Source organism: Stigmatopora nigra, chromosome 1 (genome assembly GCF_051989575.1).
Source record: "Stigmatopora nigra isolate UIUO_SnigA chromosome 1, RoL_Snig_1.1, whole genome shotgun sequence".
Taxonomy (NCBI): Eukaryota; Metazoa; Chordata; class Actinopteri; order Syngnathiformes; family Syngnathidae; genus Stigmatopora; species Stigmatopora nigra.
In genome coordinates, this window is record NC_135508.1 from 566,970 (window position 1) to 584,537 (window position 17,568).

A 17,568-nucleotide genomic window follows, 5' to 3' on the forward strand; every position below is an offset into this window, starting at 1 on the left:
AAATTATCATATTTCAACTTATAACTTTAAAACTTCGTAAATATGTCGACAACCTTATTAGTGTCCAATCGGCGTTAAAAAAAATTCATAAAATAATATTATTTGCCATGGACGGCGATAAACGTCCAAAGAAAACAAAAAAATTTGAAGTCAAAATGGATAACTGGGAAATGCAGTACACGTTAAAGCCACCAGATGTCAGACGCGAGCCAAGAAAAGAGATAAACGTTGAATTTTGACATTGACGATTTCGCCATAGTGTGGCGCTGTTGCGTCATATTTCAAATTAATTTTTGTCGATATTATTTTTTGGGAGAAACATTAAAAATATGCACACTATCAAATTAATATTAAAAAGATTTTTTTAAATAAATGAACTAAAAGAACTGATTAAAATCCCTATAAGGAAATTTAATATACATCTATACTTTATATAATTTGGCTGGACCATTTTAGATATAATATTTAGTTTTTTTTTTAATAAATGGATTAAAAGAATTGTATTAAAATCCCTGAATATTCCGTTTTTTTTTATAGATCTAAAACAATGTTTATTTGAGCTTTTGTTAAATATATTTTTTAGATCAGGACCGCACAAAATGATACGGCGGGCCACATTTGGCCCGCGGGCCGCCACGTTGACACCTGTGGTTTAGTAGGTATTTTATTGTTTACGTACACAAAAAAAGTGAAAAAAACCTCTACCTACAAAATAGGGAATTCGTAAGTAGAGGTATTGCACAAAAGTCATTTCGTAAGTAGAGGAATCACTTTTTTCTCTTTTATGTTTTTTTAATAAATTTGCACACAAAAAATGACAAACAGAAGAAACTGTTTTTAAATAAGGATATTTTATATACATAGATGGCAAAAAAGGATTTTCTGCATAGTTGTACGTTAAATAGTCATCTGATACAAAATAGCTACAATAAATAAAACTTCATCCGGTTACTTTGTTATTCACACGTTTAAAGTTATACAAAGAATAAATTACAAGCTCAGTGCTGATTGGCTGTCGGCAAATCGCTCGGAATAGGTCGGAATCGTCCATTTTTTACAGTGGAATTTACATATTTGGACTTTTTTTAGCGGGATTGTCATTTTTTTTAAAGATTAATTCGGTTTAAATTGGTTATTTTTGCATTTCTATACATTTGTCAGACCCCGCCCCCAAAAAATAATGTCTTTAAGTACACAAAATACACGTTTAGTGCACACTAATGGAAATTTCCCAGTGTATTGTCTTAATTTGCATTTTTTATAACTCACAAACACAAATACTTCCAAAACGAAGCAAAATTAAGAGTTTTAACGCGTCGTTTGTCGTTAACGGTGAAAGCAAGGCTGCCAGAATGAAAAAAAAAATGGTATTTCTGTTTTTTTCCTGAGTTTTTGGTTTTGTAAGTGGTAAAATGGCTAAATAAGTTCTGCTAAATTTCCCTTAAATGAAAAGACACGTCCAATGCTAGCAGATGACGTTAAAAAGTTAAAATGGCGGACAAAAGTAGACGTAAAAATGCTAGCTGTAATTTGGTAGATGTCATTTTTCAGAGGTAGTCGTCCAAGTACACATTGATATATGCTAACATCCGGGACATCTTAATGTAGCGCTAACGTTATCCAGTAAGCTAACATTAACATTAGTATCTTTGTATCACAGACGCTAGTCGCTAACGTTAGCATGTTAGATACAAGCCAACATGAACATTAGTGGGTTTGTTGTAGCTTTAATGCTATTATTTCGGGTTAGCAAGTCAGACGAAAGCTAGCTTTAACATTCGGCATTGTATCTGTTGTTATCCAGTCTGACGTCATCCAAAAACCGACATGCAGTTGAGATTGGTGTCGCACTGACGTCAGCAGCTAATGTTAGCCGGTCAAACGAAAGCTAGTATTAACATTCAGCATTGTATCTCTGTTGTTAGCCAATGTGACGCCATCTAGCATTAGTTTTCGACATTGTATCTTTGTTGTTAGATTTCGTCTGAATAGCTAACATTAACATTCGGCATTGTATTTCTGTTATTAGACAGTCAGACGAAAGCTAGCATGAACAATACGCATTGTATCTGTCGTTGGCAAAGGTCTGACGTCATCTAAAAATCGACATGCAGTTGAAATTGGCGAACCTCTGACGTCATTCGCTAGTACCATTCAAACGAATGCTCGCATTAACATTCAGCATTGTATCTGTTGTTAGCCGGTCTGACGTCATCTAAAATCGACATGCAGTTGCGAATGGTGTCGCTCTAACGCCATATAAGCCAATCAAACGAAAGCTAGCATTAACATCCAGCAATGTATCTCTGTTGTTAGCCTTTCAGGCGAATGTTAGCATTAACAACTGGCATTGTTTATGTTTTTAGCTTGTCTGACGTCATCTAAAATCGACATGCAGTTGAGATTGGCGCACCTCTGACGTCATCAACCAGTGTGTGCTCGTCAAACGAAAGCTAGCAACATTCAGCATTGTATCTCTAACGTTAGCGGCTAGCGTGACTCAATAAAACATAAACAAACATTAGCATCTAATAGACGTCGTTGTGTTTCTGACGTTAGCCAGTCAGACGTAAATTAGCATTAATATCCAGTTGAAGTGCTGTTGTTAGCCGACCGGATAATAGCTAACACTCTAAACAACCAGTATAGAGTGGTATAGCTCTGACGCTAGCCGCTAACGTTAGCATGTGTTTCATTAAAGTGGTAGACTTACTATATAGAGCAGGGGTGTCCAATTCCAGTCCTCGAGGGTCCCTATTAAGTCCGGTTTCTTTAGACCAGCATAGCCAAAGTAGCTAACTCACAAACTGATTAATTCAGGTGTGTTGGGGGAGGGAGGGGGAGGAGTTGGACACCCCCGCTAACTGCTGGACTACTTCCGGGTAGAGATGCTAACTATATAGCCAACTTTGTGCGTTATTAAGTACTCTGGTTTTACATCAACATGTTCACTGCAGTCATTTAGCATTCGCGTCTATTAGCATTTTGCATTTTGATTGACACTTGACCGCAAAGGCGGGACTCAAACACACGCAAGTGTGGAGTTGTGAAGAAATTCGTTTTTTTAAAGAGGAATAAAAGTGTTTTTGGAAAATATATTTCTATTAGGAGAGGGGAAAAGTGCGTTTTGGAATGAAACGTGTCTTTCAAAAGAGAGTTTTTAAGAAAAATCTTTTTTTTTCAGATTAGAGCAAGTCAACAGACGAGAGGTCGATACATGGATATTTAATTAGCGCCATCTGCTGTTTCGGAGGGAAACTGCTGTCATGTGAATTGAAGAAAATGCGCTTTTAAATGTGTTTGAAAGACACAAAACACTATTTTCTCCCTTTTAAATGTTTTTACACTATTTAAAAGACACTAATATTTTCCAAAACACATTTTCTCTCCTTTAAAAGACATTTCATGCGATAAACCCATTTTTAACACTTTTCAGTCTCTTTTCTCCTATACAGCCCTTCCCCAAAATGGCCTCTCCTCCTTACACTCCATGCTTTTCCTCAGTCTCTTTTAACAGCTTTTCACAAAACAGTGTTTAAAAGCAGAGGGGCGGGAATTGAGCAGGCATCCTTTGGACAACTTCCCGCCCCGGGCCTGACATTGGACCGTCCTACTTTGCCAGCCCGGGTCACAAGTTCTGGAGCACGCCATCCAAGACCCCGTCACCCATTGGGGTCCCGGCGTGGACGGCATGGACGGCGTGGACGGTTTGACGTCCGCCGTCGCCGCGGGAACCAAAATAGTCGGGATTGGGGGCGGGGTCGACGTCAACGTAGCGCCGGTTAGCGCCGCCGCAGACGCCGCGGTCGCTTTCAAACGCGCTAAGCTAGGTGGCGCTAAGCTAGGCGTGAAGAAACTGTAGCGGACGTCCAGTGGTTTTTTGGCGTCCGTGGCCAAGATCTGGACTAGAAGAGGTTCTTTAAGGGATCCGGGTCCCATCCCGTGGAGCCACTCGTCCCTTTGGCTCCACCCACTGTAGTTGAGGGCGGAGCCGTTGAGCGCCACGATGGTTTCCGAGGTGGAGATCATGAATTTGCCGTTGAGGAGGTACTCGCCGCCGGGTCGCCGCAGGGCCAGGTAGGCGCTGAAGCGGTTCTGGTCTTTGCCTTTGTGTTGGCGGACTTTGATGTGGGTGGAGCCTATCGGGATCTTCACCACGTCGGTGTAGCCTTTGCTAAAAAGGGGGGGGGGGGGGGATGGTGGGAATGGTGGTTAGGTGGGAGTTGGGTTTAGAGGGGGATGGTCTGTGGTGTCAAAGTGGCGGTTGGAGGGCCAAATGTGGTCCGCCGGGTCATCTTGTGCGGCCCGAGTAAATAAATCATGAGTGCCGACTTTCTGTTTTAGGATTAAATTCAAATGAGTATAGATGGACATTAGATTTACTGATTTTAACCATTTTAAATTGCTAATTGGATTTTTTAAATCTTTTTTGGTGTTTTTTAGGTCAATAATTATTTTGTAAAATTTAAAAATATATTCAAAAAAAGATGAAATAAATATTGTTTTAGATCTGTAAAAAATGAATATTTAGGGATTTTAATACAGTTTTTTAATACATAATTGTCATTTTTAATCATTTTTTATGTGTTTTTAGCTCAAAAATCATTTTGTAAAATTTAAAATTATATTTTAAAAAAAGGTTAAATAAACGTTGTTTTAGATCTGTGTCTTTTAATTCATAATTTGATTTTTTAATCATTTTTAATGTTTTTAGTTCATAAATTATTTCGTAAAATCTAAAAACATTGTTAAATATAAATATTCCGTTTTTGATAGCTCTAAAAAATGTTTAGGTGACCTTTTTTTTTATATATTTTTAGATTTGACAATGATTTTTGAACTAAAAAAATGGGTTAAAAATTGACAATTATGGATTAAAATCCCTGAATATTACTTTTTTATGGATCTGTTTATCTGAGCTTTTGTTTAAATACATTTTTAGATTGTATAATATGATTTTGGAACTAAAAACACAGAAAAAATGGATTAAAAAATGAAAATTATTGATTTAAAAGGGGCAAAATGAGTAAATATACATCTATATTGTTTATTTTAATTTTATCCTAAAACAGAAATGTATCATTTACTCTGTCGGGCCGCATAAAATGATTCTGCGGACCACATTTGGCCCCCGGGCCGCCACTTTGACACCTTCGGTCTACGGTCTCACCTCTTTTTGGTGAAGTTTCCGACCACGCGGACGCAACCGGCGTTGTCGCCCCCGCAGACGCCGCACTTGTCAAACTGTAGTTTGGATCCGATGATGCCGTCGCAGCCGGTGCGCACGCATTTGCCCCTGACGCAAACCGAACCGCTATACGGACGGCACTCGGTCCCGTCTATCACCTGGAACAAAAAAAAAGAAGGAATGGAACGTTTTGGACAAAACAAACAGGAAGTGAGCTCAATTAATCAGAGAAATGACCAAAATAAACAGGAAATTAGCTAAATTTACCAAAAAAGACCAAATTAACAGGAACTGAGCTAAATTTTCAAAAAAATTACCAAAATAAACAGGAAGTGATCTTAATTTTCAAAAAAAAAAGACAAAATTAAACAGGAAGTTAGCTACATTTACCAAAACAAGACCACATTAACAGGAAGTGAGCTAAATTTTCAAAAAAATGACCAAAATAAACAGGAAGTAAGCTAAATTTACCAAAATAAACACCAAATTAATAGGAAGTTAGCTAAATTTACCAAAGGAAAGACCAAATTAAAAGTAACTGGGCTAATTTATCAGAGAAATTACCAAAATAAACAGGAAGTTAGTTAAATTTTCAAAAAAAGGACCAAAAAAACAGGAAGTGAGCTAAATTTTCAAAAAAATGACCAAAATAAACAAGAAGTGATCTTAATTTATCAGAGAAATTACTAAAATAAACAGGAGGTTAGCTAAATTTCCAAAAATGACCAAAATAAACAGGAAGTGAGCTAAATTTACCAAAAAAGAGCAAAATAAACAGGAAGTTAGCTAAATTTACCAAAAAAACACCAAAAGAACAAAATAAACAGGAAATTAGCTAAATTTGTAAGAGAAGTGACCAAAATTAACAGGAAGTAAGCAATTGCCTGAGAAATTAACAAAATAAAAGGAATTTGCCTAAGAAATTACCAAAAATAAAAGGAATTTGCCAAAGAAATAACCAAAATGAACAGGACCGAAGCGCTATACAGACGACACTCGGTCCTGTCTATCACCTTGAAACCAAAAACACTTAGCTTAGCCTAGCTTCGACATTATTAGCATTAGCGCTCACCCTGTGTGAGAAGACCACGTAGTATCCTGTTCCTTTAGCCCGGCAGGTGAGCTTGCAGACGTCTTTGGGGAGGACGCCGGCGTATTTGGGGAGCCATTCCACAAAGGTCTTGACGCCTTTGGGGTCCGTTTGAGGACCGTTGCGGACTTCGCACTGCTCCTGACGGAAACTCTTTGCTAACGAGGGGAGGGGGCGGGACAAGGTATACAGAAGGAAAACTGCTTAAAAAATGGAAGTGACAGGTTGCTAGGACACTAGATTAGCATCTGTGCTAACTCAGTAGATGACATTGATGTCCAATTTGTTTCAATTTCCTGTTTTGAGTCACTGGCTATTCAGTTGGGTCACCTCCTGTTAAGTAACCCAAATCAATAAGAAGTTAATTATACAAAACTGACAGGAAAAGACCAAAAACGCCCCCAAATTAACAGGAAGTGACCTAGAAGTTCCCCAAATCAAAAGGAAGTGACAATCATCAGGAAATGACCCAGAAACGCCCAAAATCAACAGGAAGTGACGTATAAACGGCAAAAATCAACAGGAAATGACCCAGAAACGCCCAATATCAACAGGAAATTACCCCAAAACGCCCAAAATTAACAGGAAGTGACCAAGAAGTGCCACCAAGTCAACAGGAAGTTACCCAGAAGTGGCCCCCATGAACAGGAAATATCTCAAAATACCCCAAATCAACAGGAAGTGACTCAAAATCCCCCCAATCAACAGGAAATGACCCAAAAACACCCCAAACTAACCAAAACCGACTCTAAATCCCCCCAAACCAACAGGAAGTGACCCAGGAATAACCCAAAACAACCAGAAGTGTCTCAAAATGCCCCCAAATCAACAGGAAATAACCCATAAATACCCAAATTAACAGGAAGTGGCTCATAAATACTCTAACTCAACCAAAAGTGACTCAAAATGGCGTCAAATCAACAGGAAGTTACCCAATACCACAACAAATAAACCAAAAGTGACCGTAAACCCCACCAAATCAACAGGAAATGACCGATAAATACCCCAATTAACAGGAAGTGGCTCATAAATACTCTAAATCAACCAAAAGTGACTCAAAATGCCCTCAAATCAACAGAAAATGACCCATAAACACCCCAAATAAACCGGAAGTGACTCTAAATACTCAAAATCAACAGGAAGTTACCTAAAATGCCCCCAAATCAATAGGAAGTGACTCAAAATTCCCCCAGATCAACAGGAAATGACCCATAAACACCCAAGATAAACAGGAAGTAACTCAAAATACCCCAAATCAACAGCAAGTGACTCAAAATACCTCAAATCAACAGGAAGTTACCCAAAAGCAACCCCAAACAACCAGAAGTCACTTTAAATCCCCCCAAATCAACAGGAAGTGACCCAGAAATATCCCAAATCAACAGGAAATGACCCATAAATGCCCCAATTAACAGGAAGTGGATCATAAATACTCTAAATCAACCAAAAGTGACTCAAAATGCCCTCAAAATCAACAGGAAGTGACCCATAAAACCCAAAATTGACTCTAAATACCCCCATATCAACAGGAAGTGACCCAAAGAATTTGTATAGCGCGTTGACTCACTCACCAGAAGTCGGACACGGCGTCACGCTACAGGAACGATAAATAGCCCTCTTCCCCGTGCAGTAGCGCCCGTTATTCCGCGGCGGCGGGTTATTGCACAAGCGTTGGGCGAACTGGACTCCGCCCCCACAGCTCCTGCTACAAGACCCCCAGGAACCCCAAGAGCTCCAGCTCCCGTGATTGGACGACTGCGAGAAAGAGTCAAAAAAAAAAAAAAAAACGTCAGACGTGGGAATGGGCGTGGCTTATCAACAGAGTCCTACCGAGTAATGTCTCTTGCGCGTCTTGTCCACGCACTTGCCCTGGAGACAGATGCGTCCTTTGGCGCAGGGCGTGCCCTCCACCGCCGGTAGTTTCTTGGTCAGGCAGACCATGTGACCCTGGCGGATGACGGCGCACCACAGGCGCCAACACACGTCCATTCCGGGGCAGACCGTGTACTCGGCTCCGAAGGCCAGGCGGCACTGGCGCACCGCGTCGTAGCTCTGGCCCGGGAGCTCCTCGGGACCCGGGATGGGGTGCCGGGGAGAGTCCAGGAGGCATTCGGCTGCAGAATGGGCGGGGCGGCGGGGGAAACCCAATTAGTCAATAGGGGATTCTTGACGAGTGGGTTAGCGTGGCGGCTACATTTAGAGCTCTAAAATGCTCCTACATTCCAAAAACTAGCATGCTAGGCTAAATTAGCAAATTTAGCACTCGAAATTGCCCCTCCCTTATTCCAATAACAGGTATGCTAGGCTAATTTAGCCACTCCCACATTCCAAAAACAAGTATGCTAGGCTAATTTAGCAACCTAAATTGTCTCTCCCACATTGTAAAAAAAATGTATTCTAGGCTAATTTAGCACTCTAAAATTGGCCCCACCCTCATTCCAAAAACATGCATGATAGGCTAATTTAGCTAGTGAACCATAAATGGCCCAAACCTGACAGGAAATGACAAATAAAACAGGAAATTAACTGGAAATGGCCGAAAATAGACAGGAAGTGACAAAAAAACAGAAGTGAACCAACAGGATATAAAAGGGAAGTGACCCGGAAATGGCCCAAGAACAACAGGAAATGACACAAAAAAACAGGAAATGAAGGGAAATGGGCCAAAATCAACAGGAAGTGACAAATAAAACAGCAAAGCCCCCAAAAATCAACAGGAAATGATCCTCAATCAAGAGAAATGCCTGATAATCAACAGAAAGTGAACAGGAAGTACCCTAAAATAAACAGGAAGTAACCCAAAATGTCCCTGGAATGAACATAACATTTCAAAATATGGCGTAACTTGACTCCTCACTGGCGTTAAAACCTTTCCCGATGTTTAGCTGGAAAAGTTAGCGACACAACGGCGGCTAACAGAAGCTAACTCACCATTGCCGTCGTCGAAAAAGTCGGTGATGGTGGCCGACGTGCAGCGACTCCACGGTTTGGACGCGTCGATGGACGTCAAGATGGACGACATCAGACGTTTGTCGCTGTTGACGCCGAAACGTTCCTCGCAGAATTTCGAGTCGTCGTGGGACAAACCCAGCAGGTGGCCTGAAGGGGCAGTAGGGCGGGGCTTGAGGAAGGCGGTCTAGGGGGAGGGGCCCGTGGCCGGGCGCTCACCGATCTCGTGCGCCACCGTGAAGGCGGCGTGGAGGCCGTCGTCCTCGATGACGGCGCAGCTGCGCTCCGGCGAGCAGATGGTGCCCACGTCCGCCATTCCGAGGGTGTCGCAAGAGTGGTGGCCGCAGAGGTCCTGCAAACGAGGGAGATTGACAGGAAGTGAGCTAATATTGACAGGAAGTGAGGAAAAAAACTACAAGAGTTGAGTACAAATGAACAGGAAGTTGGCAACAATAAACAAGTGAGCAAGGATCAATGGGGAGTGAGCAAAATTAAAAGGACGAGAGAAAATATTGAACAGGAAGTGAGCTACTGTTAACAGGAACTGAGGAAAAGAACTACAAGAGCTGAGTACAAATGAACAGGAAGTTGGCAAAAATAAACAATGGGGCAAATAATGAACTGGTAAGGAGCAAAATTAAAAGGACGAGAGAAAATATTGAACAGGAAGTGAGCTACTGTTAACAGGAACTGAGGAAAAGAACTACAAGAGCTGAGTACAAATGAACAGGAAGTTGGCAAAAATAAACAAGTGAGCAAGGATCAATAGGGAGTGAGCAAAAATTAACAGCAAGTGAGCTACTGTTAACAGGAAGTGAGAAAAAGAACTACAAGAGTTGAGTACAAATGAACAGGAAGTTGGAAAAAATAAACAAGTGAGCAAATAATGAACTGGAAGTGAGCAAAATTAACAGGAAGAGAGAAAAAAACTACAAGAGTTCTGTACAAATGATCAGGAAGTTGGCAACAATAAACAAGTGAGCAAGGATCAATGGGGAGTGAGCAAAATTAAAAGGACGAGAGAAAATATTGAACAGGAAGTAAGCAAAATTAACAGGAAGTGAGATACTGTTAACAGGAAGTGAGGAAAAGAACTACAAGAGTTGAGTACAAATGAACAGGAAGTTGGCAACAATAAACAAGTGAGCAAATAATGAACTGGAAGTGAGCAAAATTAACAGGAAGAGAGCAAAAAACTACAAGAGTTGAGTACGAATGAACAGGAAGTTGGCAAAAATAAACAAGTGAAACATCAACGGGTAGTGAGCAAAATTAACAGGAAGAGAGAAAAAATGAAGAGGTAGTGAGGAAAATTGAACAGGAAGTTAGCAAAAAATAAACAGGAAGTGAGCAAAAATGTACAGGAAGAAGAAATATTTAAGGGGAGTGAGCAACTGATAACAGAAAGTAACCAGAAATTGACGAGAGGTGAGCAAAAATGAACAAAAAGTGAAGAAAAAATCAACAGGAAGTGAGCAATGCTGAACAGGAAGTTAGGAAAATTGAACAGGAAGTGAGCAAAAAATAAAGAGAAAGTAGAAATCAACAAGAAGTGGGCAAAAGTCGACAGGAAGAGAAAATATTTACAGGAAGTGAGCGACTAATAACAGGAAGTGAGCAAAAATCAACAGGAAGAGGAAATATTTACAGGAAGTGAGCAACTATAATCAGGAAGTGAGCAAAATCTACCATAATTCAGCAGAAAAGACCAAAAAATGAGCCAAAATCAACAGGAAGTTACCCAAAATCAACAGGAAGTGAGCAAAATTACTAGAAAGTGAGCAAAAATATGAAAGCATCCCCCATCCAAGTTTTACAGAAATTCCATGTTCATTTTTTCCCCCCACAAACACTCAATAGATTCTCCAAACGTGTTTGCGGGTCGCTGAAAATGAGAGACAGAGTTCACGGATGGTTCATCTTTGTTTTTTTCCTTCCTCCCACTTTTTGGATGTTTGCCCACATGCGTCCATGCGTGCCACAATGGACACAATGGGGGGGGGGGGGGGATCGTTGTGAGGGGTGGGCTTAAGCGCCCCCAGGCGCGTCTGCGCCCATGCGTGACGCTCAATAGCACGTGGACGCTCACAAATAGCGTTGGGGGAGGGAGGGACGCTAAAAGGGGCGCTAGCTGACGTTTTTAACAGGATTTGAAACTAAATCAACAGGAAATGACCCACCAAAATAAAAGAATTTACACAAAACAGACAGGATGTGATGGATAAATGTCCCAAAACCACTAGTATGTAACAAAATACATATTAAGTTACATGCTCGGCTAACTGTTGCTAAATCTGTTGCTTGGCTGGGATGGGCTCCAGCACCCCCTGCAGACGTTACGGAGCAGGAAGTGACCATTGAATGTCTAAAAATGTTTTTATGGATTTTGGGTAATTTAATAAGTGAATGGACAATGTTTTAAAATGGAGTTTGGGTTACTTCCTGTTGTTTTTGGGTGACTTCCGGTTCATTCTTTGTTTTGGGGACATTTCTAAATCACTTCCTGTTGATTTTGGGTCACTTCCTGCACTTCTTTTATTTTGTGATATTTTTTCTTCACTTCCTGTTGATTTTGGGGGACTTCCTGTTGATTTTGGGCCATTTCCTGTTATATTTGAGTCATTTCCTGTTGACTTGGGGTTCTTTTTTTATTATTTGTTGTCAGTTTTGCCTCTTTGGCTTATTTCCTGTTTTATTTTGGCAGTTTCCTGTAGATTATGGGTTATATACAGGTAACTTCCTGTTAATTAAGTTCTGTAACTTTGGGTTATTTCCTGTTTTATATTTGGCCGTTAAAATGGTTTGTTTCACTTCTAAATGTAGTATGTTTTCTTCTTATTTTTTCGACTTGACGAGGGTCAACTACGGGCACCCGTGTCACTTCCTGTTACGTCGGGCCGAGGCCGTCCGTCCGTCGGCCTGCAGACGGCAGACGAAACGTGACGTGCGAAATATCCGAATACGTCTTGAACAAACAGAGACGGCGGCCAGCCAGACAGTCCCGGGAAATATCTACACTATCGTGTCGAGGGTGCCGGAGAGGGCTTGTGTGGGCGGCGTTCAATTGGGGGCCATGTCAGGTGATTTTCTTGGTCATTTGTGCTCACTTTTGGGTGATTAGGGGACAATTTGAGTCATTTCCTGTTGAATTGGGAACATTTTGGATCACATCCTATTTATTTTGGGGTATTTGGGTCACTTCCTGTCGACTTGGGGGCATTTTGGGTCACTTCCTGTTGAATTGGGAACATTTTGGATCACATCCTATTTATTTTGGGGCATTTGGGTCGTTTCCTGTCGACTTGGGGGCATTATTGGGTCACTTCCAGTCAATTTGGGGATTTTTGGGTCACTTCCTGTTAATTTGAGGGCATTTGATGTCACTTCCTGTTGACCTGGGGCATTTTTGGGTCACTTCTTGTTAATTTGGGGCATTATGGGTCACTGCCTGTTAATTTTGGGATTTTTGGGTCACTTCCTGTCGACTTGGGGGCATTTGAGGTCACTTCCTGTCGACTTGGGGCATTTTTGAGTCACTTCCTGTTAATTTGGGGCACTATGGGTCACTACCTCTTAATATGGAGCCATTTGAGGTCACTTCCTATTAATTTGGGTGCATTTGAGGTCACTTCTTGTAAAATCTGGGTCACTTCCTGTTAATTTGGGGACATTTCAGGTATCTACTTATTAATTAAACAACTTTTTGTTGTTATTGCACGTTTTTAAGAATAAATAATAAACTTGATGAAGTGACTTTTTAGCATCTGGTTAAATGGCGGTTTGGTAGGTTAGCGCTAGCGGGTTAGCGGGCTTGTCCGAGCAGGTGGCCAGTCAAAAAAAAAAAACATTTTTTTTCCCCAACAAATGACGGCACTCCGGATGCTCGTTTTGAGCAAAAAAAAAAGAAAAAAGGTGCGGTTGTGGCGAGAAGTGGAAAAAAAGGTGTGTGAAAGAGAGGCTAAATTAGCGCTCGCTAGCCTGTTTATTTTCTTGCCGGCTTCAGCTGACGCTCTCAAAACAAAAAATGTGCCGACGCGGAGAGCCGGCAGGAAAACGCCAAGAAAGAAAAAGGGTTGGAATTTTTGGGAGGGATTTGTTTTCTTTTTTCTTGCTTGAATCTCATTTGGAAATTCCTGGGAAGAAGAACAAGAAGAAGAATGTCTGGGAGGGAAAACACTGGAAAATGATGGAGAAATGGTGCAGGGTCTGACCCAAGATGGCGCCGAAGTGACGTGTTTATTAGGATCGACAGGAAATGAGCAAATTAATAACACGGTTGATGAATGAATTGGCCAAATTGTACTGGAAAAGATCCAAATGTAACTTAAAGTGACCCGTAAGTACCCCAAATTGGAAAGGAAGTGACCCAAAATCAACAGGAAGTGACCTGGATGTCCTACAATCAATAGGAAGTGACCAAATTAACAGGAAGTTGAGTTGCATAGTCCAAATTGTACTGGAAAGGACACAAATTGGTCAGGAAGTAGCCCAATATCAATAGGCAGTGACATCATTAACAGGAAGTAGCCCAATATTAACAGGAAGTGACATAATTAACAGGAAGTGAACAAATGAACAGGATGTTTGATGAATGGATGAGTTGAAGGGCCCAAATTGTACTGGAAATGACACAAATTGGTCAAGAAGTAGCCCCAAATCAACAGGAAGTGACCTGGATATGGCCTAGAATCAACAGGAAATGGCCAAATAAACAGTGTAACGAAAGAATGAGTAAAATTGCCCAAATTGTACAGAAAAGTGCCAAGAAGTAGCCCAAAATCAACAGGAAGTGACCTGGATATACCCCAGAACCAACAGGAAGTGCCCAAATTAACAGGAAGTTCAATAAATGCCCAGTAAAACTCCCCAAATTGTACTGTAAAAGACCCAAATTGGTCAAGGAGTAACCCAAAATCAACAGGAAGTGAGACAAAATGGGCGGGGCATGAGCCAAGAACAGGAAGTGAGACAAAAGGGGCGGGGACACGGGCCAAGGCAGGCAGGCAGGCAGGCCCCAGTCAATTTCTCCAGAAATGGCATGTAGTAGTTACCCAGAAAATCCATCCCGCTTTCAACACGCGGTGGTGGCGGCGTGGATTTTTGCGGCTCGCCGCGGAATCGCACCCGGGCGCTAAGCTGCCGCGCCGCTTCCTCGACAAGCCGCCTGGCGCCACGGCAACCTTTTTTTTCCCGCCACTTTGTTGACTAGCTCGGCCCAGTGGCGGGAAAAATCTGATGTTTTCCAGGAAATGCAGTCTAGTTTTTCCTTTTCGGAGACACGGATTGGACGTCTATTGTTGTCAATGGCGGGATATCACTTTAGGCCACGCCCATTTTATGTTGTGGATCATTTTTAGTTGAATTTAAGGCTTATAGACGTCACTTTTGCTTTCAATGTCACTTTTTGCGGGATTTGAGGAATTTTCAGGTCACTTCCTGTTGATTTTGGGCCACTTCCGGTTTAGTTTTGGGAGTTGGTGTATTATGTTCACTTCCTGTTGGTTTAGGGCATTTATGGTTTACTTCTTGTTTATTGGTGGGTTTTTTCCTATTGATTTTGGGGATTTCTGGGTCACTTCCTGTTGATTTTGGGCCACTTCCAGTTTATTTTTGGGTCACTTTCTGTATATTATGTCTACTTCCTGTTGGTGTAAGGTAAATTGGACCACTTCCTGTCAGCAGATGTTTGTAGGGTAAAAAAATACTATCTTTGGGTCACTTCCTGTTTTGGACCACTTCCCGTTAGTACTCGGTCAATTGGACCACTTCCTGTCAGCAGTTGTTTATACAGTAAAAAAATACTGACTATCTTTGGGTAACTTCCTGTTTTGGGCCACTTCCTGTAAGTAATTGGCCAATCAGACCACTTCCTGTCAGCAGGTGTTTATACGGTCAAAAAAACTAACTTTAAGCTACTTCCTGTTAGCAATGGATCAATTTGACCACTTCTTGTCAGCATCTGCATTGACAGTCAAAAATATTGGCCATCTTGCAACAGGGCACTACCTGTTTATGTTGTGGCACTTTCCATTTAAATCAAGGCACTTGTCGGAGCTTGTTTTCAATCAAATAAAGACCAATAATGAATAAACAACAACATATCAATCAAAAATACGAGTAGTCATGGGAAATCCAGTTAATTTAAATTAATATGAAGTACAGTTGCAGTTTTTAAACACACTTTTTGCCTTTGTTTACCTGCCTAGTGAAGAGGATGGCGGCATCATGGTGGTCCTGATGATCATCATCCAGCGGGTTCTGCTGATTCTGCCACTTACAAAAACTCTTGAGCGTACTCGCCGCATTCTTATTCACCTCCAAGCCTTTCTCCTTCTCGTCTAGCGCCACCACGCGGACGACCGACAACCGAATAGGGTTCTCAATACTCGCATGTCCGTACAACTTGGACGCAATGGCGGCCAACGTCAACAAATAATGACGTAGATCCTTCCCGTACTTTTTACTCATACTGGCGTCGGCCACCAGGAGGAGCTCCACGTGCCTAGACTTGGATACGGACCTCTTGGGACGAGGTCCCGGATGATGTAGTCTACCCGGTCCTGGTTTGGGGTCCATCCTCTCCGGCGTGCCACAACCTTCACCTGCATCTTTCCACGCTTCAAACCGGAAGTTCTCTTTGGTGAAGGCGTGGAGCGCGCGCTCGGCGTCCTGGTCACGTAATGTGCGCGTGCGCATGCGCGCGAGAGTGACTCCGCCCTCTCCCGCGCGGACGATAGGCGCGATTGAGTAGCGGAGCCCGCGGATGGCAAAGAATCCTTCTAAACCTCCTCCGCAGAGGTCAAAAACTGCTAAGGATTCGGGTTCCGAGTCCACAGTCCCCCGGTAGACGCAGTCCCGTTTCAGGACTCGACCCGAGTCGGCCCCCACGGCGGATAAAAAACGGGATGCGGGACCGAGATGGTCTGAGAGGAGTGAGGAGTCCCGTTCCATGTCGAGTTGGAAGCGAGTCCCGTCCAGGTACAGGAGGTATCCGGTTCTTCCTCCACCGTTGTAGATCCGGTCCACGGTTTGGACCACCCCGTCTGTACGGCGAGCCGGGGAGAGTCGTGAGCCGTTGGCAGGTGGGAGGTAGAAACCCCGGAAGAGGGCGATGGAGGACGCCGAGTAGACCCGGAGGAGGAGAAGGGGGTAAAACCAAGTCTTCATGGTCGCGGTTTTGATAGGATGAGGTCTGGGTTAGGTGGTTGTGGCTCTTGTTTGGAGGTCCATCCTGGACTGGAGGGGTCTAGGACTTGGGTCTGGATGGAAGGGATGGACGGGAGGAAGGGAGGGAGGTCGTTCGGGTTTGTTGCTCGCTCGGTTTGTCTGCTGCAAGTTGGAGAAGAAAATGACAAAGTTTCGGGCTTAATAGGAGATGGGGAGGGACAAGGACCGCCCACTTTTTCAGATCCCTCTTGGATCGGCCAATCAGAGTGGGCTATGGTTCTTGGGGTTGACTAGTGAGGGAGAAAGAGAAAGAGAGGGAAAGAGGGAGGGAGAGAGATAGACACATGTTTTGGCTTGTTGACGTCTGGTAACTGATGACCGGAGGCGTCCATTTTGGCGCTAATTTAGAGAAGGGAGAAATAGACAGATGTTTTGACGTGTTGATGAAGAGTGACTGATGACCACAAACGTCCATTTTGGCTCCAATTTGGAGGGAGAAATTGACATGTTTTGGCGTGTTGATGACGAGCGACTGATGACCATGGGCGTCCATTTTGGCTCCAATTAGAGGGAGATTTGTTTTGGCGTGTTGATGACTAGTAACTGACGACCATAGGCGTCCATTTTGGGGACAATTAGGAGAGAAGGATGGACAGGGTGAATTAGTAACTGACGACCGAAGGCGTCCATTTTGGTTCCAATTTAGAGGGAGAAAAGGTTTTGGCTAGAAACTGATGATTATGATGGTCCAACAGTGTCTTTGATATCACCACTGTAAATGGCCCCGCCCCTTTTTGTTGTTGTTTTAATCCCCAACATGTGAAACTGAACTGTGCGCCAAAAGGAGCATATGGCGCTAAAGCGCTAACAGCGACCCTCGGGCTACAACATCAAGAGGGAATCCGATACGGAAAATCGATAAGCCGCCCATCCTTTTATGTAACCTGCCGCTCGCTGTCCAATCGCCTCAGCCGTTCCAAAATGCTACGCTAATGCTTTAGCTTTAATGCCAAAAAATAAATATTTTTTTGTCGCCGGGCAGCTTGAAGTACATTAGAATTGATCGATTGTTCAAAAACTAGAAGTAACCCATAAAATAACAGGAAGTGACCCAAAACATAACAGGAAGTGACCCAAAAAAACAACAGGAAGTGGCCCAAAAATAAAGTACTCC

General features: G+C 42.4%; 1 protein-coding gene across 1 annotated transcript; it reads right to left on the bottom strand.

The window, feature by feature from the left end:
• Positions 1-832: 832 nt before the first annotated feature.
• Positions 833-16,548, bottom strand: adamts5 (ADAM metallopeptidase with thrombospondin type 1 motif, 5 (aggrecanase-2)). Its single transcript, XM_077723716.1, has 8 exons — positions 15,426-16,548; positions 9,447-9,579; positions 9,210-9,377; positions 8,109-8,392; positions 7,850-8,033; positions 6,261-6,436; positions 5,171-5,346; positions 833-4,174 (listed from the first exon to the last, which is right to left on the bottom strand). Exons 1-8 carry the CDS (start codon positions 16,392-16,394, stop codon positions 3,511-3,513), a joined length of 2,754 nt encoding a protein of 917 aa, XP_077579842.1. The 5' UTR covers positions 16,395-16,548; the 3' UTR covers positions 833-3,510.
• Between the last annotated feature and the right edge of the window lie 1,020 nt (positions 16,549-17,568).